Genomic DNA, 25,120 nt, shown 5'->3' on the forward strand with positions numbered 1-25,120 from the left:
CCAAGTCTTTTCTTGTGAAGCAATTCAAGTTGAAAGACCTTGGCCAATTAAGATATTTCTTGGGCATTGAAATTGCTCGTTCTAGCAAGGGGATCACCCTCTCACAGCGAAAATATGCCTTTGAAATACTTGAGGATGCAGGTCATCTTGGCGCAAAACCAGCCACCTCTCCTATGGAGCAAAACTTATCACTCAGAAAGGACGAAGGACAATGGGTTACTGATCCTTCCTCTTATCGACGACTTGTTGGGAGACTAATCTACCTGACAATCACGCGCCCTGATTTGATGTATGCTGTCCATATTCTTAGTCAATTTATGGAGAAGCCTCGAACTCCACACTTAGAGGCAGCCCAACGAGTCTTACGATACGTTAAGCACACACTAGGGCAAGGTATTTTTCTTTATGCAAGAAGTCCAATTCAATTGAATGCTTTTTGTGATGCGGATTGGGCCAGATGTCGAGACACACGACGTTCTACCACCGGATACTGTGTATTTCTTGGAGAATCCTCGATCTCCTGGAAAAGCAAGAAACAAAATACTGTGTCACGTTCTAGTGCAGAGGCGGAGTATCGTTCAATGGCAGCAACTTGTTGTGAAGTCACTTGGTTGAAATCTGTTCTACAAGACTTGGGTATCAAACATAAACGTCCAGTCAAGTTATATTGTGATAATCAAGCGGCACTTCACATCGCTTCGAATCCGGTCTTTCACGAAAGAACCAAACACATAGAAATTGACTGCCATCTTGTACGAGAAAGGGTTCAAAGTGGAATGATCGAGACATCTCACATCTCAACCATGAAACAACCAGCCGACATATTCACAAAGCCATTGAGCTTATACCAGTTTACGACTTTGCTTTGCAAGTTAGGAATAATCAACATTCATTCCAAACTTGAGGGGGAGTGTTGAGAGAACTTGCCCCACTAACCTGGACAGAAGGAATACTGCACGTGGGTACAATATTCCTTGTCAGCAGACTACCACATGGTTTCAGCTCATGTGCTCTGATGTGTTACAGCATGGGCAGCAAGCACGCCACCTTTACAACATTTGTTTATTGCATGCATGTGTGTAAGATGTATATAAAACAACCAACTGCCATTACAACAGATATATGAATAACACAACCAAATATTAAACTTAATAATATATGTATGACACGCATCTTGTTTTATGGTGAAGTGGCGAAGCCCTAACTGCCTTCTGTCATCCATGCATGAGCAACTACATCCTCATGCATGTACCAGCACACCTCCATAGTAGTCCATATCCACCTGACTTCGTACTTTACTCGAAATCAAGCTCTCTCACTCTCTAACTAATTTTTCTGGAGAAAAATTTGTATAAAATGATTTACAGTGTCACAGTTATATAATCCAGTACAAATAATGAAATTATGTGTTAAACTTCTTTACTTATCTTTGTGCTATTCGCACAAAGCAGTACCATATACATATAAATTACTCTTGATTTTGGACTATCACTTCGAAATGATCTAGTGTTGTGGTACTGCACATGCGTTTTATATGTGTTCATTACTTCAACCTGATTTAGTGTTGTGCTACTACGCGTGCGTTTTATATATATTCATTAAGTTGTCCCACTTGATACTTGTTTTTTCCTCACCTCTACCATTTGATTATTTGTTTTTGCTCATCTTTTGTTCCCCAAAATAATTTTTCAAGAAAAGTTGGACACTCACTGATTAGTTTAGACTGCACAATGATATTCTTATTGGTGGTAATGGTATATGTATCATTCTTCTCAATTAATTTGTGCCACTTTTTGCTTTTGCTTATCTTTTATTCCCCCAATAATATAATAGATATAGTTATATACCTTGAAAAGTTGTTCACTAATCATAATAGATTGCAGAATGATAATAGTGGTAGTCCTGCATATATATTATATGTCCGCCGCACATAATGCAAACAACTAATACGGCTAAAATTTGTCCCTTGTGTATTTTCCTCATCCGAATTGGGGTTTTTAAAGTTTATCAAGAAATCTGATCTGGGATTCTGAATTTTTATTTTACAACTCAGTAATTTGTGGAGTTTTTCTTAGGTTTTATCAAGAAGTTTGATCTAGGTTTCATATATTTTGTGACTCACATTGTTTTTTAGCATTTTTTTCTGTGCAATGAAAGATTTCTGCATTCTTTTGATTTCTGGGCCTGCATCAAGCTTCTGCCTTTCTATTTTGATGAAATATTGATGGAAATGAATTTCTTGCCAAGGCTCACAAGGCACTGAAATGCCCCTGCAGAGCCGACTTACGAAGTGGGCCCTGTGGACTTCAGTTTTCAGAGGCTTTTCTCTGTTATCTTAAAAGCACAGCGGAAGAAAAGGGATCAGGCTGTGTGCATCCATTTGTAGTTTTGCAGAATTGTATTAAAGCTAATCCTTCTAAAGACAATTTAGAAGGAGATGCGATTAACAAAGATAACGACTACAAAATCTTCGCCCCAACATGGTCCAGAGAATCTCAAAGATTAACAAAGATGACGACTACACCTCTGTTTCTCTTTTCCTTTTCTTATAACAAACAATGACCATTGAGTTTTTTTCTTTCTTTTTTTGAAAAATAAAGTTGGCCTTTCAATGAACAAAAAAAAAAAAAAAAAAGAAGACCGGATTGTTAGTCATTTATATATTTTCTTTTCACCACTAAGAACAACAAAAAAGTGATCCTTATTGTTTTGTTAGTATGAAATGGTATCTTTAGATTTTCATGAAGTGTGTTTTGCTTCCAGGACTCAGAGGGTGGATATAGCGGTGGACAGGGACAGGCAAGTAATGTAATCTCCAACTGAAGGCTGGTAAGAGGGCTCGTTTTAGCCCTCTGGCTCTCCAAGATATTAATATTTTAATGAACAGTACAAGATCATTTTTGCCTCCATTTCCAACCGAGGGCCAAAGGGACATAGGGCTCATTTTAGCCTTGTCACAAAAAACTGTCTCCAACCGAGGGTCAAAGGGCTATAGGGTCAAACATAATTTATTATTTAAAAACTACAACTTAAATTCAAATCCAACAGCTAAGTGTTGTTTAAGTTTCATGTTGTTAAATGTTTTTTTTTTATGTTGTTGAATGTTATTTAATGTTGTTTAATATTGTTTAATGTTGTTGAAAAAATTGAAGGAAAGATTATTGGAAGAGGTAAGAAATATAATGTGAAAAGTTGAAATAGAATGAAGTGAGATAGTATAGAATGGTGAAAATTATGTGAGAAATGATGTAGGAATGACTTAAGGTATTGCTTGAAAAAATAAAGGGGATTTTTAAATTTCATAAACCAAGGCATAATTTAAAATTTTAAATGATGTAGGAATGGCTTAGGAAAAAAAAAAAAAAAAGGGAATTTTTAAATTTCATAAACAAAAATTTGGCCCAATAAAAAAACATTTGAATCCAATGGTAACAAGCCGTTGAATTTCAAATTTGGCAACCAATCATTTCAGTTATATTCGACAGGAATAAGTACTATTACTGTCAGTTATATCCGACAGGAAATTTGACAAGAAATCCGACAGGATTAATCAAAATTTTGGCTCAGCCCAGGGCTGGCTAGCTGGCTAGATTGGGCTAGCCGATTGGCCATTTGGCCCTTGCAGATTTCGTGGGGCCCACGAGCCCTCTAGCCTAACTCTCGGTTGGAAATGGTTTTCAGGCAATTTTCGGTCCTCTGGACCCTTCGGTTGGAGATAGCCTTAATATTTTAATGAACAATATATGACCATATTTACCTCCATCTCGAGCGGAAGGCCAAAGGGCCATAGGGCTCGTTTTAGCCCTGTCACAAAAAACTATCTCCAACCGAGGACCATAGGGTCAAACATAATTTATTATTTAAATTTAAAAACTACAACAACTTAAATTTAAAAACAACAACTAATATTTAAAAACTACAACTTAAATTTAAAAACTACATTAACTTAAATTTGAAAACTACAACTTAAATTTAATATCCATAATCAACATTATCTTCATCATCCGCCATTGTAGGAGTATAGTCAGAGGTAAACAACTGCCGTCGGGTCATAATATTTATTTTTTTCCTATTAAAATAGGCTTTACTCATTGGAGTGTAATTCGAAGTGTTCCTTTCCATATTATTATCATCCATCTCTTCTTGTATTTGTTTGGCTCGTTCTTCATGCCTACGGTTCCTTTCTTCCACATCAATGGCATTTTGCTCCACCATTAATCGCAATGAGGCCGCTACATCTTGTTGAGCGGCGCAATCATCATTTGCCTTGCCTTTTTCCTTTAGCCTTCGGGCCTTGTTTCGTCTCATAGCCCTAGGTATGAAACCTTCAGCCGAAGACATATTTTCTACTCTTGTTTGTTGAATGGTAGGAGATCCATCTTCATCCATATCTACAGTTGAGGATACAATTAGGGGTGGGCATAAAAACCGCAAAACTGCATCGAACCGAAGAAAAAAAACCGAAAAAAACCGTGTTGACCGGAAAAGTCAACTTTGAGTGAAAAACCAAACCGAACCGTTCAAACCGGTTCCGGTTCTGGTTTCGAATGACCAAGAACCGGCCGAACCGAACCGAGCCGTTTTATTAATAATAAATAAATAAATTATATATACACACACATGTCATGGTATAATAGGTTGAAAAATAGGTTGAAAAATTGTGTACACGAGCTGCTGCTTCTTGCTTGCTCTCTGAAGTCTGAAAACTTGCAATTTGTTTCATCATTATTTTGTTTGTTGACTGATTGACCAGTGCATATGTATTTTAGTTGTCTCTTTTTGTTGACTTGGTGCCACTACCAAAGACATTTGCATTAAAAAAGATGTGTTGTATGCAACTTTATGTAATCAGTTTTAGAAGATGTATTTGAATGCATAATGATTTGGTGTTCAAATAATTTATTATTAGGAACCGTAAACCGGCAAGAACCGAATCGGAACCGGTGTAGACCGAACCGTAATGTTCTAGTCATAAATTTAAGTGGAACCGCACCGAATCGAACCGTTAATATATTTCGGTTCCGGTTCCAATTTAGGGGTGGAACCGCACCGAACCGCACCGTGCCCACCCCTAGATACAATTCCGAACACCGGCGTAGGACCTACTCTATGTTGAGGTGGATCTTCAAATAACACCCACCCTTTACAAATTTCCCAACAACAGTAAAACTGAAAGGGTTTCGAGCTACCCTTCATATACAATTCCTCCGCTTGGCGTACCTAGAAAATATAATTACAAAAATTAATGGAAATTAATTTATGAAATTAAATGTAATATAATTAAATATTTAAAATAAATTGTGACAACACTTACTTTGTCGTAGTAGTTAACGCCACTTTCATGTATACTTGCGGCTGCTAACAGTGCTTGATACCATTTGTTCAAACTTAGTTGAAGATGTTTCTTCCATCTTGAAGAACAACTCTCATGGTTTCGGATATTTGGTGGAGTGGTGCATTCGTAGAACTCTAAATATTTTGTAGACACACGAGTCCAAACACCTTCACTTGTTTGAGAACTCCCCCTCACACTATCTTCCGACATCCATCTATAAGCCCTACAAAGAGCCTCATCTTCTTTCCGAGTCCAAGCTCTACGTTTCATTGCAGATGAGGCCATTTGAAAATTATTGAAAAAATTGAAGGAAAGATTATTGGAAGATGTAAGAAAATATAATGTGAAGAATTGAAATAGAATGAAGTGAGATAGTATGGAATGGTGAAAATTATGTGAGAAATGGTGTAGTAATGGTTTAGGTATTTATAGGAAAAAAAAGGGAATTTTTTAAATTCATAATATTTTTTTTTTTTCTTCTGAATCCAACGGTAACTAACGTCAGCTGGCCATTGTATTTCAAAATTTGGCCTACAATTCCTGTCAGATATAACCAACAGGAATAACTACAATGTTGTCGGATATAACCGACAAGAGTAATGAATTTGCCCGGGGGCTGGCTGGATTCGGTAAGCTGGTTGGCCCTTTTTTCCCATGAGGCCCATGAACCCTTTGGCCTAACCCTTAGTTGGAGACGGTTTTCGAGGCTGTTTTCGGCCCTCTGTGTCTAACTTAAAGAAAGAGTCAATTTCCACAAAGGCACAGCCTATACTGCCACTTTATGTAAGCCCGGGCCTCTGATCCTCTGGACTTTTCGGTTGGAGATGACCTAAATTGGTCTCACTAGCTGCCGTTTTGGCTTAGCCAGTGTCGATATATCTTTGTTTAACTAAGGTAATGTTAGTTGTGATAGCTTGACTAGGCTTATACAACATTACTTATCTACTCTATTAGATAGTGCTTTGCATTCTTTTCCTTACAATTGATAGTGTGTTCTTTGATTTACAATTGATAGCGTGTTCTTTGATTTCCCAGATACCACATCTTGCAACGACTTATGCTGCAGTTAATGCACTTATAACTCTCGGTGGTGATGAGGCGCTTTCATAAATTAATAGGTGGTCTGTTTATGCTCCATTTGAGAAAAATTCTTTTTCACGACAATGCATTATGTAACATTTTGAAGTGATTTGACATGATTTCTTTTTCTTTTCAGAGGCGAACTCTACAAATTTTTGCAGCAAATGAAACTTCCAAGCGGCGGCTTCAGGTTAGATATCACATTGATTTGTGTGGTTCTGTAGTTTGAGGACATATATGTACAATCATCATATCATTACCTTTGATATACTTTTACCATGACTAATTACTTCTTGAATGCATGATGGTGGAGAAATTGATGTCTGGCCTTGCTACACTGCGGTTTCTGTTAGTCTTTCTCTGTTCTGTTAGTTTCTGTTAGCCTCTCTCTGTCTATCACACTAGTGGAGAAATGTACTTTTGTTATTCATCTATTTTGACGAAAATTGACGACACAATCATTTTATCTATTTTGATGGGCCCATTTTAGCAGATAAAAATGGGATTGCTGAAGCTAAGAAAGCTGTGTCATCTAGCAGTGATGATTCTTCAGATGAGGAATCTGATGAGAAGGAAATAAGTAATGTCTTGTTTCCTAATAAGACTACTAATGCACATATACTATCGGCTAATTTTTTGTGTTTGATTTGTGATTTTGAAAATAGTGGTTATTTCTAAGTGTGTGTTACTGTTTGGTTTAAGGCTCCTAAATCTAAGGTAGCTGCTAAGAATGACCCAACTGCTGCTACAAAGAAGAAAGAAGTCTCACCTGAAAGCTCAGATGAGAGTAGCGAGATTTGGAAGATGATGATGTGAGTTTTTGGTTTTCCAACCTGGTGCCATAATTTTTTTTGCCGTAGGGGTTATTGCATGGGACGTTCACCTGAACATTGAGTCACTCATATTTGTATATTTGGGATACATTGTGTTGTGTATTTATTCTTTGTTAGAATGGGAAAGATACCTTTTGGTCGATAGTGATCCTCAACTTTTGTGTTCACAGGAAACCCCTGCAAAGGTTACTGCCCAAAAAGCCTGCTCAGTTGTAAAGAAAGGCTCATCAGTGGCTGTTAAGAAGGCAGACACTAGCAGCTCTGGATCTAAAAAGAGCTCTGAATCTGAAGATGAGGTGTTTGCTTATGCTTAAATATTTGTATCATCTGAAGAACTTGCAATATAGGATGAACCATTTTAATATGAGAGTTTAGTAATTAGTTTGAATCCTAATCTTTCTAAGCATGGTTAGGAAGCTATGAAAAAAGTAGAAAGGATGCTTTAAGCTCATTTGATGATTGTTCATAGAAGAATTCTGGTGATAGTTCAGAGGAAGCGAAGGTTTACGTTTTTTTTTTTTTTTTAAATTCCAATTGGAATGTGTTGCAATAATATCAGTCTTTGTGAGATCAAATGAATTACACTTGCCTCTTTACCTCTTTCTACATGTTTTATACAATTTCAAAACCTGCAGCACAACATGGGCACGCTTGCTAGTTATATCTAAAATGCTTGATTTAGTAGTTTATTTATAGGCATTGACATGCCTCTTTTCCAAAGGTTGCGTCTGCTTCCAAAAGACAAAGGATGCAACCTTTTGTTCAACAATCATATCCCAACCTTGTGAAAAAGTTGCAGGAAACCTTTCAGGTATTCTAGTGGTTTGAACAAATGAGGCATCTGATACAACACATGTATAAGTGCCTTTTGTTTAACTGATGTGTCTTCCAAATGGGCAGTTATACTCTTGTTTAAATTCAAACAATATTAACTGGTGAAGACCATCCCGTGACCACCTTCATGACAAAATAAATTAAAAGGAATAGTTACACATACTAACAATATAGGCAGTTCAAGACTAACCCACTTTTCCACTTTAATTTTCATTTATTTGAATATTTAATATTTAAATATTAATAATACTAATATTCAAATATTAAATTTCTAACAATCCCCACATGAATGAAAATTAATAAAAATTAATGCAGATGAAGATACAGACACTTAGAGAGACTTTAATTGGACAAATACCTTATGGGGATAGGTAGCTTTTGGCTTTGAATCTTCCTTAGTGAAATATTATTGGATTTACTAGCTAATCAAAGAACGTGATGTCTTGAACTGCTCAGCCGTTGATGTAAACCAAGACAATAATATTCACACGGTATTCATCCAAACACATATGATTCTACGGTTGTGGTTGTCTTTAGTCAACGAGTGAACTATTAAATCTCGCTAAATTTAAGGCCTAAGGGCAATAATTGCTAGAAGTGTTTTTTCCATAATGGCTAGTGAGGCATGAAGGCCTAAGAAGATAGATATATAAGGTCTATCTTAGTTGTCTCCTTCTTCTTAAAGTAAAAAAACGTGATCGATTTAACAATGACGTTAAATTAACCACAATTATCAAAAAATTGTGAGGGTAGCTTATCTATTTTTGAGATATTATATTTATTTAAGAAGAATGAAAATATAATTTGTTAATTGAATGAGACAGTCAAAATGTCATCTCTTGTAATGAGTAATTGTTTAAGGTATGGCAAGGTTGGAGACCTTCTTATAAATACCTTAAATGTGGGGGAGTTTACTCAAGTGTTAACAAATTACTTATCAAGTCTGAACGCATGTTTGGAGGAATTACGTTGCAAAATAACTAGTCTCGAATGTAATATAATTTCATAAATGGAAGTGCGCACCATAAGTGATAGTTACCAACATAGTGGATCCAATTAATTAAAGGTTTGACTAGAGAGTAAATTGTATCATCGAGGGGAATGGGTTAAAAGCCTACGTCTTAAGAATCGCCATAATAGCAACCTAACCTAGTTGATTGGAGATCCCAACATCTATGTTCAAAGGGACAACCGAATTGTGGATGATTCAATGTGAGCATTGCGGAGATAATACTCATGTCCTTTGATGAAACAGTGCTATTTGCAACATGTTTAGAATAAGCTTTGCTTTTAATCATTCTATACTTGGAAATAACAAGTGGGGTATTGCAGGATACTCTTAATGGGAAGTCACCTATCTTGAGTGAGGAATGAGGTAGTTCCTGTGAGAATTTTTTGAAGGGCTTAATTCTCTAAAAGCACTCAGGAGAAACGGAGAATTGTTCAGGGCCAAAATGAATACAACCGAGCGACCACGGAGTGTCTTAAAGGGTATTGTGTGATTACTATTTTCTTGGTTTACATAAACGGCTGAGTAGTTCAAGACATCGCATTCACTAATTAGCCAAGTAAATCCGATAGAAATTCTCTACAGAAGGTTCAAGGCCAAAAGCTACCTATCCTGATGCGGTACTTTTCCTACTAAATTCTCTCTCTTGTGTCCGCATTGTCATTTGTTCTTAACTGGGGATTAGGAGGGATTGCAAAATCACTTGGAAACTGACTCAAAAACGTAAAATAAAGTTTAAAACACTAAACTAGACTCAAAGAATGCAAAACTAAACACTTAAAACACTAAAACAAACCAAAAGATTCAAACAGCACCCAAAACACTCAAAACTGCCTTAAAAACATAATCTGGGCAGTTTTGAGCACTTTGACTACTTTGGACGAATTTGGGAAATAAATTGATTCAAAACACTTAGAAACACAAACTACGACACTTTCTAACTAAATTGGACAATAAAGTAAAGGGGGATTGAGTTTTGGATGAAATTAAACTAAATGCACAGATTGCAAATTAAAGCAGAATGTAAATATGAATTTGATGGAATTGAATGGATGGGAAGCTTAGCTAAGGGGTTCATCTCCATACATGTTATACTTGCATATAAAACGATTTCCAATTGTTTTTCAATAAACCATGAATTCTCAACGCCCCAGATTAACCGTGAATTGCACTAATTAACCCTCAGATTTTCCTAACGTTATTGAATTCACAAGTTCCCTACATGAATTGCATAATAGAGATACAAGCAAGAATCATTAAGTTCTTTGAAAACCATAAGCATTGACGAAGCACTCGTTACTATGAATTGCATGAAACTTATGCCAAGAATTTACTTAACGCAATTGAGATCATCAACTTTTACTACTTGTGAATATAAGTTTGTAACGATTAGGTGAAACTTCCTTATATCCTAGCATTAGATTTACGCATGATAATTAAGCGTGCACTCTCAACCAACACACACAAATCAATGTAATTCACATAGATAAGTAAATTGAATTCACAACTTACGAAACGCAATTAGAAGTAATCAAATCATATTGCAAGCATAAACATGTATTTCGAATCCCCCCTAGCCAAGGGGGGGTTTAGTTCCTCATACAAGACAAAGATAAGTAAATTTAACCATTGAAATCAAGGAAAAGGAAACACCTAAAAATTCCAACAACTCAAACTTGAATTGTATGAACGTTTAGGCCCTCTTCTCCTCCTTTTTGTTGCAGCACAAGGTCTAAGGACAGGTTTAGGGCCTTAGGTGTATGGAGAGGTTTGGACGAATTTATGGAATGAATGAATGTGTATGAGAGGTGGTGATTTGATCTAGGGGTTAATATGAGTATATATAGGCACTTAAAACCCTAGGGTAATCAGATATGGACTTGAATTAATTAATGGGAGAGCATGGGAGTGACAGCTAGGGTGAATGATTAAAGGGTGCTGCTAGGTTGGAAAGGTGTGTGGATTGGCTGGAATGAAGGGAGTAATGCACGGCAAAGGGTGAATGGGTGATGGGATGCATGGTTTTGGGAGAGAATGGGAATGCATGTGGCTGCAATGGATTAAAGGATGGGAGTGCATGTGGCTGCAATGGATTAAAGAATGGGAGTGCATGTGGCTGAATTATGAAGAGTGAATGCATGTAGGGGTGCGGCTATGGTGGGAAATTTTGGGCATAAAATATCCTAAGGTTTATTACATAATTTAGGAAAGGATTGGACCCCCAAATCCCTAAGGAAAAGGAGATATGAAATCAGAAATCAAAGGAAAAAGGGAAAGTAACTTGCGGCATTGAATTGTAAGAAAGGGAATGTGTTTTAAGGCTGAAATTAGGGAAGGATTTAGGATAGAAAAAGTATGTAAAGTGTGGCTGAGATTAAGGTAAAAAGGAATGTAGTTTAATGACATAGAATAGGCAACAAAGACCTCTCTTGCACGGCAAGGAAGGGAACCACTTATGGAAGGCCACGGCAAGGCAATTAGGTTGCAAGGAAAACTTGATTTGTGTTCTAAAATGCATAGGAGTCTTCAATGTTGCTCAAACATAAGATCTTTAGGTCTTCAATTTCGTCCATTCCTTTTGCTCCAAACATAAGCTATCCATTCCAAGTCCAATTTTGCTCCAAAATGCTCCAAAATGCATCTTTTTGCTTCCTTAGCCATATGAAAAAAACACACGAAAATGGCTTAAACGACTAAAACAACTATGAATTAACAATATAAATGCACGAAAACAAGCTAAGTAAGTCACCTAAATATGCTCCTATCAAATTCCCCCACACTTAGCTTTTGCTAGTCCTCGAGCAAAACAAAACGAAAGAAACTAAAAACAAACCAAAACACATTCTAAACCTTCCAACATGTATCTCAGGGATTTCAAACGAACATGACACAATATAGAACATCATTCCCATGACATTTAGCTTACTTTACACTTCAACAAACACTTAATCATAGTTACCACTTATTATTTCACATTTAATCAATTAAAACAACATTTTGAATGTAGTAACATGCCTTAGAGAATTCCCTCAATTCCTTACTAGAATGCACTCAATTTTCACACAGATTTTCTAACTCCACACCCTACACTAGGTATATGTGAGGAGATTGATGTAAATATGAATTCTAACACTCACATATGTTATATCAAAGAAAGCATTTTCTGGATTTACGACAATGACATGAATATGATCTCATGAATGGAATGCTACTACTTAGAATGAGAACCAGTGATTCCATATGCTCATACCAAATTCAAACTCCACAAATTGAACACATAACATCAAGATAGAAGTTGAGGGTTGTAACGGGGATAAGGGTAATGGTTTAACAAAGAAAGGTAAAGTAAAACAAAGGTTCTTAAAGTAATAGGAAGCGAAGTAATGAAATTGACACTTAAACTCACTTTTAATGGCAAAAATCAACTTTTAAACACAAGGGAAGATTCATGCAACAACTAGGGTCAAATTCACTCTTTTGGACCCTTCCTTCAATAACCAATACTTGTGAGATCATTCTCACTTATTTTTCAACTCTTTTTCTTTCTTTTCAACACTTTTCTAATTTCTTTTTATTTTTCCACGAATTTTTTTCTTTTTTTTTCTTTATTTCATTCTTTGGCCGTGCCCTATTATCTTCCCCCACACTTATTTTTTGCAATATATTGATCAAAAGGAGTTCATTCTAAGTCATGCTTCACTATCCTTTAAGAACAAGGGTATGGAAAGTCCTAATCTAGGCTAGGTGAGGATAATGTGGTTAACAAAGAAACTAAGCTTGAAAAGGCTCAAAAGGGGTAATCCTACAATACATGTGAAAAGGGATAGGCTTTTTGGCTTTGGCTTGACTAACAACTTCATCTTATTGTATGTTATGCAATCAATATCATGCTTTGAATGAATTGGGCATGAGTTCTAGTATTTGGAACTACAATGAAATGCATTCCAAGTAGCAACCAAGCAAAGAATGATGAGATCATGTAACGACTTTAGAAAACAAGAAGTCATAGATTTATACTCTCCAAAGAACGTTATAGGCTCAAGTCTCACAAGGATGTAGCTTTAGTTTAAGTTCCTTCGTTCAAGCATGTTACAAAAACAGATTTTCTCTTTGTAATTACATGTGAATTCATAAGCTATAACCATAACCAAGCATAAACCAAAGCATAAATCAACTTCCAGCCATGTTTACAACATTCTTTAATAGTCATGTAATTTAAAACCAAATCCTCATCATTGTGTTGGAAGGTGACCTAAGACCCAAACAAACACACAAAAACAACTTGAAAACAACTCTTTTTGGGGTTTTTCAAAACTTTTTTGCAATTTTTTTTTGTAAATTTTCGGATTTTCTGATCCAAACACATAAAAACACTTCAAAACACACTAAAAACACTTAAAAACAGTGAGAAACAACATTATAAGTGATAGGTGATAAAATCCCACGAAAATCATGTAAAATCATACAAAAACACTTGTTTACCCCCCCCCCCCCCCACACTTAAATCAAACATTGTCCTCAATGTTTCAAGCATAGACTCACACAAATAACAAACAAACAAACAAAACAACATCTAACAACCTAACATGGCAGAAACAAAATCAACAACAAAGAGAAGAGTTTAGGAACGCAAATCTGGAATTGGAGTGCTTTCTTGGTCTTCCTTTGTTGAATGCATGGGTTGCCTCCCAAGTAGCGCTTGCTTTAACGTCGTACAGCCAGACGAATACGCCATGCTAGGCTTCACTAGTAGTACCCGCGGCATGGAGGGGTACATCATCCACCACATGCTCCTCGAAGTTCTCGTAGTAAGGCTTTAAACGGTGTCCATTCACTTTAAATTCATGTCCCGTCTTCAAGCTTTGAATTTGGACTGCACCATGAGGAAAGACATTAGTAATAACAAAAGGACCTATCCATTTAGAACGTAACTTACCTGGGAACAAGCGAAGGCGAGAATTGAAAAGTAACACTTTCTGCCCTATTGAGAATGTCTTGCTCCGAATCATCCTGTCATGGTAAGCCTTTGTTTTCTCTTTGTAAATGCATGCGTTCTCATAAGCCTCATTCCTTATCTCCTCCAGCTCATTCAATTGAAGCTTCCTATGAACTCCAACAGCATCAATGTCCATATTGAATGTCTTTACGGCCCAATGTGCTTTATGCTCCAATTCAACGGGAAGATGGCATGGTTTCCCATAAATGAGCCGAAATGGAGACATTCCAATTGGTGTTTTGTAGGCGGTACGATATGCCCACAACGCGTCATTCAAACGCAAGCTCCAATCCTTCCGAGTTGGCCCAACAGTCTTTTCTAAAATCTGCTTGATTTCTCGATTAGAAACCTCGGCTTGCCCAATTGTTTGAGGATGATAAGGTGTTGCCACCTTATGTGTGACATTGTACTTCTTGAGCAACGCCTCTATGGTCCGATTACAAAAGTGAGAGCCTCCATCACTTATAAGAACCCTTGGCATTCCAAATCTTGCAAATATGTTAGTTTTCACAAATTCTGCAACCACTTTGGAATCATTAGTACGGGTGGCTTTAGCTTCCACCCATTTCGAAACATAATCAACCGCAAGTAAAATATAAACACAACCATAGGATGAAGGAAAAGGACCCATAAAATCAATGCCCCAAACATCAAAGATTTCGACAGAAAAGATGGGATGTTGCGGCATTTGGTCTTTGGCACCTATATTGCCCGTCCTTTGACAACGATCACAAGTCACACAAAAAGTTCTAGCATCCTTAAATATAGTAGGCCAATAAAATCCACATTCTAAAACTTTATGTGCTGTTCTTTGAGTGCCGAAATGACCCCCACATGCATAAGTGTGACAGAAAGTTAAAATTGAATTAAACTCCGTTTCATGAACACACCTACGTAAAATCTGATCAGGGCAATATTTCCACAAATATGGGTCATCCCACACATAAAAACGTGCATCCTTTTTAAGTTTATCACTTTGTTGCTTGTTTAGGGAGCTTGGAACTTGTTTAGACACTAAATAGTTCACTAAATCGGCATACCATGGTGCACTTACCTCGATGGACAGCAACTGCTCATCTGGGAATGTCTCTGGGATAGGCACGGCATCCTCCTCATGCACCAAACGGCTTAAGTGGTCAGCCACCACGTTTTCACTTCCTTTCTTGTCCCGGATTTCGATGTCGAACTCTTGAAGTAGGAGCATCCAACGAATAAGTCTTGGTTTGGCCTCCTTCTTCGTAAGTAAGTACTTCAATGCTGCATGATCAGAATAGATTATCACTTTAGTACCAAGTAAATAAGAACGAAACTTATCTAAAGCAAAAACAACAGCAAGAAGTTCTTTTTCCGTTGTGGAGTAGTTCAATTGAGCATCATTTAGGGTCCGAGATGCATAGTATATGACATGCGGCTGCTTGTTCTTCCGTTGGCCTAAAACAGCTCCTAATGCATAATCTGAGGCATCACACATAAGCTCAAAAGGAAGGCTCCAATCTGGTGGAACTATGATAGGGGCCGAAGTAAGCATCTCCTTTAGGTGTTTGAAGGCCTTCTCACATTCCTCGTCGAACTTGAATGGCACCTCTTTTTGGAGAAGTCGGCATAGGGGTTGGGAAATCTTAGAAAAGTCTTTGATGAATCGCCTATAAAATCCTGCATGTCCAAGAAAAGAACGAACCTCTCTAACCGAAGTAGGAGAAGGTAAGTAGCGTACAAGATCTATTTTGGATTTATCCACTTCAATACCCTTGGCCGAAATAATATGTCCTAGAACTATTCCTTGTTTTACCATAAAATGACATTTTTCCCAATTTAAAACAAGGTTAGTTTCAATGCATCGTTTTAAGATTAATGTGAGATTATCTAAACAATCATCAAACGAATCACCAAACACGCTAAAATCATCCATGAAAATTTCAATAATCTTTTCTACAAAATCTGAAAAGATACTTACCATGCATCTTTGGAAGGTGGCTGGTGCATTACATAAACCAAATGGCATTCGACGATAAGCAAAAGTACCAAATGGACAAGTAAAAGTAGTCTTTTCTTGATCATCTGGAGCTATAACAATTTGATTATATCCCGAATAACCATCAAGAAAACAATAAAAAGAATGACCGGCTAACCTTTCAAGCATTTGATCAATGAATGGCAAAGGGAAATGATCTTTCCTTGTGGTGGCGTTAAGCTTCCTATAGTCAATGCACACTCTCCAACCTGTTTGGATACGAGTTGGCACAAGCTCATTCTCGGCATTCTTCACCACAGTCACTCCGGATTTCTTGGGCACAACTTGAACCGGTGAAACCCAACGGCTATCCGAGATAGGATAGATCACCCCACAATCTAGAAGCTTGATAATCTCCTTTTTCACAACTTCCATCATTGGAGGGTTGAGCCGGCGTTGAGCCTCTCTAGTTGGTTTAGCCCCCTTCTCTAGAAGTATGCGATGCATGCAAGTTGTAGGACTAATACCCTTGATGTCGGCCAAGGTCCATCCTATGGCCGTTTTGTGCTCTTTCAACACCCGAATCAATTTTTCCTCCTCCATTGACGTGAGGGATGAGGAAACTATGACGGGCAACGTCTCATTATCTCCCAAATAGACATACTTCAAATGATCCGGCAATGGTTTAAGCTCAAGAATGGGTGCCTGAATCACTGAAGGTAACAACTTGTTAGTAGAAACAGGAATTGGAATTGGGTTTGGAGGCTTACCAAAGTGGTGTGGCAACGACTCAAGGGCAGCAACCATCTCGGCCTCATCTTCACATGTAGGCACGGCATGGAATTCCACATGCATGCCGTGGGTTTTATCCTCCCCTACCCCTTCGGTTTTAAGTCTCATTCCTTTGGTAATGGTCGTTTCAAGGGGGTCTCTCTCCAAGGAGTCAAGATAATCCTGCGCCAATGAATCAAATATATCAATAGAAAAACAAGAATGATCATCTTTAGGGTATTTTATAGTTTCAGAAAGATTGAAATCAATAACTTCCCCATCAAATTCCATTGATAATGTCCCCTTGAACACGTCTATCTTGGTGCGGGCCGTTTTCATGAAAGGTCTCCCAAGGAGGATCGGCAATGGGGTAGAATGGGCCGAATCTTCCATGTCAAGCACATAGAAGTCCGCTGGGAAAATTAAATTGTTAACCTGCACCAAAACATCTTCCAAAACTCCTTTTGGATATGCATTAGAACGATCGGCTAATTGAATAATCACACCATCATTTTTAAGCTCTCCTAAGTTCATAGATGCATAAATTGAATAAGGCATGACATTAATTGACGCTCCTAAGTCTAACATAGCATGTTCAAACTTAGTATTTCCAATAACACAAGGAATTGTAAAACTACCCGGATCTTTGCATTTAGGTGGTAGTTTCCTTTGTAGCACTGCAGACACATTCTCACTTACCTGGACTACCTCCTTGTTTGAAATCCTCTTCCTCGTTGTGCAAAGCTCTTTTAAGAACTTGGCATACTTAGGGACTTGCTTGATTGCATCAAGGAGCGGAATGTTGACTTGAACTTTCCTAAAGGTTTCCAGAATGTCCTTTTCACTCTCCTCCTTCTTTGATTGCCTAAACCTGCTAGGAAAGGGCACGTTTAGTAGAATAGAACTTGTCAAAGTCGAATTTGGACTTACCTTAGGCGTGTTGGACGGTTTTGGCATAATAGGGGGCTGCGGCAAAGTTTCTTTCACCCTTGTCGTGGCCTTCTTTGCTTGTTCCTCCTCTTCTTGCAGTAACACGTCCTCTTCTTGACTTGTTTTGGACGGGCTTGGGGTGGTTCCGACCTCCTTACCACTTCTCAACATGATTGCCTTGGCAGATTCGAATCCTCCCTTTGGATTGACAATGGTTGAGCTAGGGAGCTTGCCTTGGTCTCGGAATTGTCCTACAAACTCCGCAATCTGCCCAATTTGTTTCTCCAAGTGATCCACCCTTTTGTCTTGGTTTTGCATGGCTTTGGTTTGATTCTCTTGCCCCTGAGACAAATTGGTAAGTAACTTAAGAAGTGTTTCATTGTCCAACGACGTACCTTGATTGTTTTGGGCAGGTTGTGCTTGGTTTGGATTGGGGCCGAATGGCTTGGTGTAGAACCCCGGGGGTTGTTGTCTAAAGCCTCCTTGTTGTTGAGGTTGTTGAGGCTCTTTCCATTTGAAGTTTGGATGGTCTCTCCAACCCGGATTGTATGTGTTGGAATATGGATCATTCTTTGGTTGATTGTGGCTTGGAAATCCAATGGCATTTGCACTCTCCCATCCCCCATTCTCAACCAATTGAGGGCACCTTTCCGAAGGGTGTCCTTGGATAGAACATACACCACATACAATCGGTCCTTGTATCTTCATTCCTTCGGCCATCTGAGACACAATAGAAGTAAGATTAGCTAACTGAGATTGAATATCGGATTGAGAACTTACCTCATTCAAGTGTTGCCGTGGGGGGTCCCTTTGCCCAAGTCCTTCATATTGTTGTGCATTTAGAGCACGGTTTGCAATTAGGGTCTTGGCTGCCATAGGAGTTTTGTCCACCAATGCACCTCCCGCCGAAGCATCGAGCATTTGCCTTTCAATGGGAAGAAGGCCCTCATAGAAGTATTGAAGGAGAAGCTCCTCCTTCATTTGATGTTGAGGACATGATGCAACAAGGGCTTTAAAACGCTCGTAGTATGCCGGAAAAGATTCTCCTTGACTTTGTTGGATTCCGCTAATTTTCTTCCTCAAGAGAATGACTCTTGAAGTAGGGAAGAACTTCTCCAAGAACGCTCTTTTCATGCTCTCCCAAGAAGTAACGGTCCCAGGTGCCAATTCATAAAGCCAATCCTTAGCCTTTTCTACAAGAGAGAATGGAAAAGCTTTCATCTTCAAAATATTCCCATCAACGTTAATGGGTGTCATGCTTGAGCATACAACTTCAAACTCCTTCAAATGCTTGTTTGGATCTTCCATGGACAGCCCATGGTACTTGGGAATATGATGCAGCAAGCTTGACTTCAATTCGAACTCATCGGTCTTGCCTTGGGCCGCCCTAGGATATTGAATGCATAATGGCATGGCATTATCTAATCCCGAGGCAGAAAGCTCCTTGATTGTTCGATTCTCTATCGCCATGACCTGTTCTTCTTCCTCCACTTCTTCTTCTTCAGATTCGGCCTCAGAACTAGAACTAGGTGGATTAGGTTCTGGTTGCTTCCTCTTTCTTCTCAAAGTTCGTTCAAAATCGTCGTCAAACTCCAAGATATTCTCACGAACGGGATGAGAACTACGAGTCATACACTTGTACCTAGAACAATGAAGCAAAAGAATTTAGCAACTCTCTTAGAAGCACGGCAAACACACCCAAAACAAGGAATATGTCACGGCACACAAACAAAAGCAAACAGATTATGCACGGCAAACACAAAAAAAAAATAAAAAGAAAGAACAAATACACACACTCGACTCTTGACCTTAAGACACACTTTGACCCGACACAAACACAAGGGATTAGCTTCAAGGCCAAAATGAATACAACCGAGCGACCACGGAGTGTCTTAAAGGGTATTGTGTGATTACTATTTTCTTGGTTTACATAAATGGCTGAGTAGTTCAAGACATCGCATTCACTAATTAGCCAAGTAAATCTGATAGAAATTCTCTATAGAAGGTTCAAGGCCAAAAGCTACCTATCCTGATGCGGTACTTTTCCTACTAAATTCTCTCTCTAGTGTCCGCATTGTCATTTGCATAGTATTGAGTCAATTTCCATTCATGCGGAGGATTTTAATATTGTTATATATTAAATTTATTAATTGAATGAAAATTAGAAGTAGAGCTTTTTGGTAGAAAGATGTCTCTATTCAAATGAAAATTTGCAACTTTTGACTCTTCATTAATAGTCACATACTTTCTAAAGATGTATCTCAAATTCTATAAATAGGGAAGTCCCCTATAAACATAAAATAGCATTTAATTATACATATATTCATGCGTATAGTGCACTAAATATTAGAGAGTCGTTGTATCATACCCCGATCCGGAATGTCAACCTGAACACCCGAATCGTGATCTGATGGCCATCACCTGAAGGGTGACAAAGCCAAAAAGTAAAAATGAAAAATAAAAACTTCTCTTATACAAGTAATTATTACAAAATCCTTACAGAGTAAAAATAATAAAAACTCTTAAATCCCTTGTCTAACCAAATCTCTGCTCGTCAAACACATGTCTTGTTAAATAACTTATCTGTAAAATAAAAGGATAAGGGGTGAGCAACAACCATCATCGTCGCTCAATGAGTAGAATATGTAATATGCCAGTTAAGCGATGTCATTTTAGTCACTATAAAAACTACAATAATAATATCAAATCATTATGCACGTAGTGCCATATCACATCATCCCTTTACACGTTCATTATATCCTTCATAATTAGTAACTCACCACGTGACTTCTATTGACCATTCTGCCCTAATGTTCTCATGTGCAGTTTACATTTATCTCTCGGATTAATGCAACACTAAAGTTCTCATGCTCCATGAACAATTCCAAATATTCACATATCACTATATTAATAATTCCGAAAGCATTTCCACAAATCCAACATGCTTGACTAGAAATAGAGATATTTGAAAATAGTATAATTTGCAACACATTACATAAACCACTCACCTTAATAATCCGATATTTGGCAAGACAACCCAACTAATAATCTCCACACACCAAACCCCTAATTTTAACGAATGTTCCTGAATGCTCCGTCTTGTTTTTGGGGCTCTCGGCAGCTCTCTGCAACTCTGCTCTCTGTGCGTGCAGATGAAATGAAAGAGTTTGAGGGAAAGAGAGATGTAAAATAGAGAGTGAGCGACAGAGTGGGTGGGAGACACGGAAGAGTGGAAGAGAGTAAAAATATAATAAGATTTGTAAGTGGGAATGAGATGGCAGAAAGTGAGGGAAAAGGGCGGGGAGGGGGAGAAGGTGTGATGATTGTGTTGTAGTGTTTTGATAAAATAATAAAATATAGGATGATTGATGATAAAATAATAAAATGGAAATGATGGTTTGTGTAGTGTGGTAGGTAGTGTGGGTGGGAAGGATCTCACTACACCTAATTTAAAATTTCACAGAAGCCTAACCAAAAACGGGTTCTCACACGTTGAGTTTATATGTGAGGGTTTTAATACAATCGTGGTTTATAGAGTCATATAGTTTGAAATGTTGCTATTACAAACACGTGATTATTATATTTTGGGAGACAAGTGCTGATGAATCATGAGCATTGTAGTGGAACGTAAATTTATCTTAAGAACAAAATGTTCAACATTTGCCTCGATCGTATTTTCAGATTTTTCTAATCCATTATATCATGTTCATTTAATTATTATTTTTTTTTATTGAACATGTTCATTTAATTTTGGTTACTCATTTGTATGCATTAATTTTGATATATAATTTGCATGAATTATTTCTTAATTTTCTATGTGATTTAATATAACTATTGGACCTTATTTTTCTAACAAAGTATACACTATAATTTATGGAGAAAATTTTCATTATGACCGGAACATGTGTTTTTATATAAGAGGTGAAAAATTTTATTTTTTAAGTTATTAACTTTTTAATACACATATTTTACCATTTGTATAATACCACGTAGTGTACCATCCTGAACTCTGATCACACTTAAAAATCTCTCATAATTTATAATGTTGAGCAAAAATGTTTCCTTCCATATCTGATTGATGCTACCGTTGCAATTTGTTTTTGTGCAATATCCTACTTTTTGGTTTTTTTTTTTTTTTTTTTTTGTCAAACATACTTTTTCATCTTTCAATTTGCTTTCATTCAATTTGATTTTTTATTCTATATATATTCCCTCCCTCCCCCCCCCCCCCCCCCCCCCCCCCCGCGCGCTTCAACACACGTTCTACCACTTTGGGGCCAAATATTTGTATTAGTATTTAATTAATGTGAACTTTTATTATAAATTATTTCTCTATGCAAAATTTAAAATATAAATAGAAATTATTAAAAAAAGACATAAAGTAATAATTTAATTTGACATATCTAGTGGAAAACAAAACTTTAAAAAGAAAATATAAAATTCAATTTAAAGTTTATCTTTAAAATTTGACATCTTATTTGGAGATACTCCAATACATTTGTTCTGATTTTTTTAATAACAAGTAAAATACTTGGATTAGATCATCTCCAAAGTAGAGGTGTCAAACTTTGAACATAAAATTTAAATTTGACAATTTATGTGACATTCTTCTTTGGAGATACTCCAATACATTTGTACTGATTTTTTTATTAACAAGTAAAATACTTGGATTAGAGCATCTCCAAAGTAGAAGTGTCAAACTTTGAACATAAAATTTAAATTTGACAGTTTATGTGACATTTTGACATCTTTTAAAGTTTTACTCTCTACTAGATATGTCAAATTAAATTATTATTTTATTATATTATAAAAGCATCTCCAAAAGAGACGTTAAATTCATATGGCTAACTTGGCAATTTGATATATTGTCAATATTTTCCTTTTATTCGATATGTCAAAATTTATTGCTTAATTTATTGTTTTTTTTTTTAACAAAAATAATAAAAGTTGGGTTGTTGTTGGTTTAAAAAATATACAATAATACTTAAATATGCTAGAATTTAAGATAAGGCAAGTGAAATGCCTTTGGAAATAGCAAAAACATATTTGAAAGCAATTTCAAATTTGACATCTTTTTATCTATGTTAGTTTATGTCAAATTTGACATCTCGATTGTAGAAAATAGTATACCATTCGTTATTGTTATATGTTTATGTGATATTTTTGATATCTCATTTAGAAATGGTCTTATACAACTAAACCCTACGAAATCATGTTTCCATCTTCGTTTCCCATGTCTTCAAACCCTTCTTTTTTGACTGGCAATGGTGGGAAAAAAATTAACATATCGGTAAGAAAGAAAAAAGTTGTCACATCATTCTAGCTTTTTTATATCACTAGGTGGACTTGAAGTCGTGCTTCACTTTGCCGTGGTGATGAATGAAACGCCAAATATCCCCTGCTAATCTATCTACCTATTGCTTTTTTTTTTTTTTTTTAGGAGAAACCATCTACCTATCGTTTGTCCCACTTTTAAGGCTTAAAGTCTTGAACCAAATTACACGGCTTTCACTATCACCACAAACATTCTCGTCAAGGGATTAGTGTTTATCCTACTAATTCATTAAGGTTTAGTCTTGAACCAAATTATACGCCTTTGACTATCACCATAAAGTGTTTGGAGGTGTTTGTTAAAAGAGAAATGAGGAGACTTTTAAAAGCCAAACTCATCATGGACTTGTTGCCACCTCATTCTTTGACTAATATTTTATAATATCAGGACGAAAATTAACGTTAAATTATAAGGTAATAGAGTATCCATAGAGAATCCTACTTTGAAAGAGTTAGTCTCCTTAGCATTTCTCTTATTATAGTCACATTCTTGGACAATTGAGAAACAAGTTGGAGGAAGCTTCAACCAAAGATATTTTTGTTGGATATGGCAAAACTGAAAAAGGCTATGCTGTGTAGAATCTTGAAACCAAGTAGATTCTATTGTCAAGGTGTGTTATATTTGATGTGAATGCTAATTGGAATCGGGAAACTGAAAAAGAGCTGCCAAAGACCATTTGTGCAAATTTGAAGCTGGATGAAAAATTAAAGGGAGTTGAAATAGATGAAGGTGAGTCTGGTATACCTCTTACTTAGAAGGGAGAAATACACATACAAATTTGCTTCAAACTTAGTAATGCCCTTGTGCATTTCTTATGGATTCCTCGCACCTCTACATCATGGCGTCACATGACCATCTTGGATGTATCTCTAGATTGGAGCGTGTACGTACAAATGAAGAACAATGAATGACATTGAAGAAAAACAAAATAATACAAGGTACAAAAAAAAGGTTAAACTGCGAAGATCCCATGGTTTTTTTTTTGGGGTGATTAAAAATGTTTTTCGCTCCGATGTAAAGGACAAGAACTGAACTCCTTTTAGAAATGCAACTCCTCATTGCTTTCTTTCGATAAGCTGAAAGCTAGGTGAGTGGTTACAAATAATGTTGATTATGTGTATGATAAGTATACATCATAATTTATGATGGCGAGCAAAAATATTCTCTTTCATATCTGATTGATGTTATATATATATATATCCCTGTGCTTCAACGCACGTCCTTCCACTTTGTGGTCAAATATTTGTATTTGTACATAATTAATGTGAACATTTATTATGAAATATTTTTCTATGACAAATGACTTTCTACCATAATGGTAGAGAGCAGTGTTGCCCCTACACCATGCGGTATGGGTTTGAACTCATGTTTCCTAATCTAACATTTAATCTAATAAATCTATCAAATGACAAAAATAAATAAATAAATAAATAAAAATCTCCATGTAAAATTTAAAATATAAAGTAGAAATTATAAAAAGGAAATAACGTAGTAAAATAATAATTTAATTTAACATATCCAGTAGAGAGCAAAACTTAAAAGATGACAAATTCAAATTTAAAATTTATGTTTAAAATTTGACATCTCTTTTGAAAATGCTCCAACACGTTTGTCATGCTCGAAACTTTTTTAATTGGCAATGGTGGAAAAAAAATTAACAAATTGGTAAGAAAAAAAAAGTTGTCACTTTTCATCATACTAGCAATTTTTTATGGGATATGATATCCACACACCCCATTTTACTTCTCACACACCTTTTTAATTTTCGGCCGTCGGATCAAATGAATTGAAGAAAATCAATAGACAAAAATTATCAAGGGGTGTGTGAGAAGTAAAATAAGGTGTGTGGATAGCACACCCCTTTTTATATCTGCAGGTTGAGACTTGAAGTCGTGTTTCACTTTGTCGTGGTGGTGAATGAAACGCCAAAGATCCCCTGCTTAAATCTGGCACACATATCATGTTTTTTGTGTTCGTGTCGTTTTTGTGACATACTCGATATCTTAACGGGTCGTGTTGTGTAACATTCGTTAAAGTAAAGAGGTAATA

The 25,120-nt window shown here is 36.6% G+C and overlaps 1 protein-coding gene and 1 long non-coding RNA gene across 2 annotated transcripts; one reads left to right on the plus strand and one right to left on the minus strand.

Annotated features, from left to right (window-relative positions):
* The first annotated feature begins 5,993 nt into the window (after positions 1-5,993).
* LOC148693091 (uncharacterized) lies at positions 5,994-7,222 on the plus strand. The gene is made up of 3 exons (XR_015953757.1): positions 5,994-6,453; positions 6,552-6,605; positions 7,118-7,222. It is a non-coding gene; the product is annotated as an uncharacterized LOC148693091 (long non-coding RNA).
* A 3,397-nt stretch (positions 7,223-10,619) lies between these two features.
* LOC148693092 (uncharacterized) lies at positions 10,620-19,520 on the minus strand. The gene has a single exon (XM_088679230.1). The coding sequence runs from the start codon at positions 19,369-19,371 to the stop codon at positions 13,828-13,830; it is 5,544 nt and encodes a 1,847-aa protein (XP_088535356.1). The 5' UTR covers positions 19,372-19,520; the 3' UTR covers positions 10,620-13,827.
* Between the last annotated feature and the right edge of the window lie 5,600 nt (positions 19,521-25,120).

The sequence above is a fragment of the Pyrus communis genome, chromosome 11 (assembly GCF_041283825.1).
Source record: "Pyrus communis isolate YQ-2024b chromosome 11, ASM4128382v1, whole genome shotgun sequence".
In the NCBI taxonomy this organism is placed as follows: Eukaryota; Viridiplantae; Streptophyta; class Magnoliopsida; order Rosales; family Rosaceae; genus Pyrus; species Pyrus communis.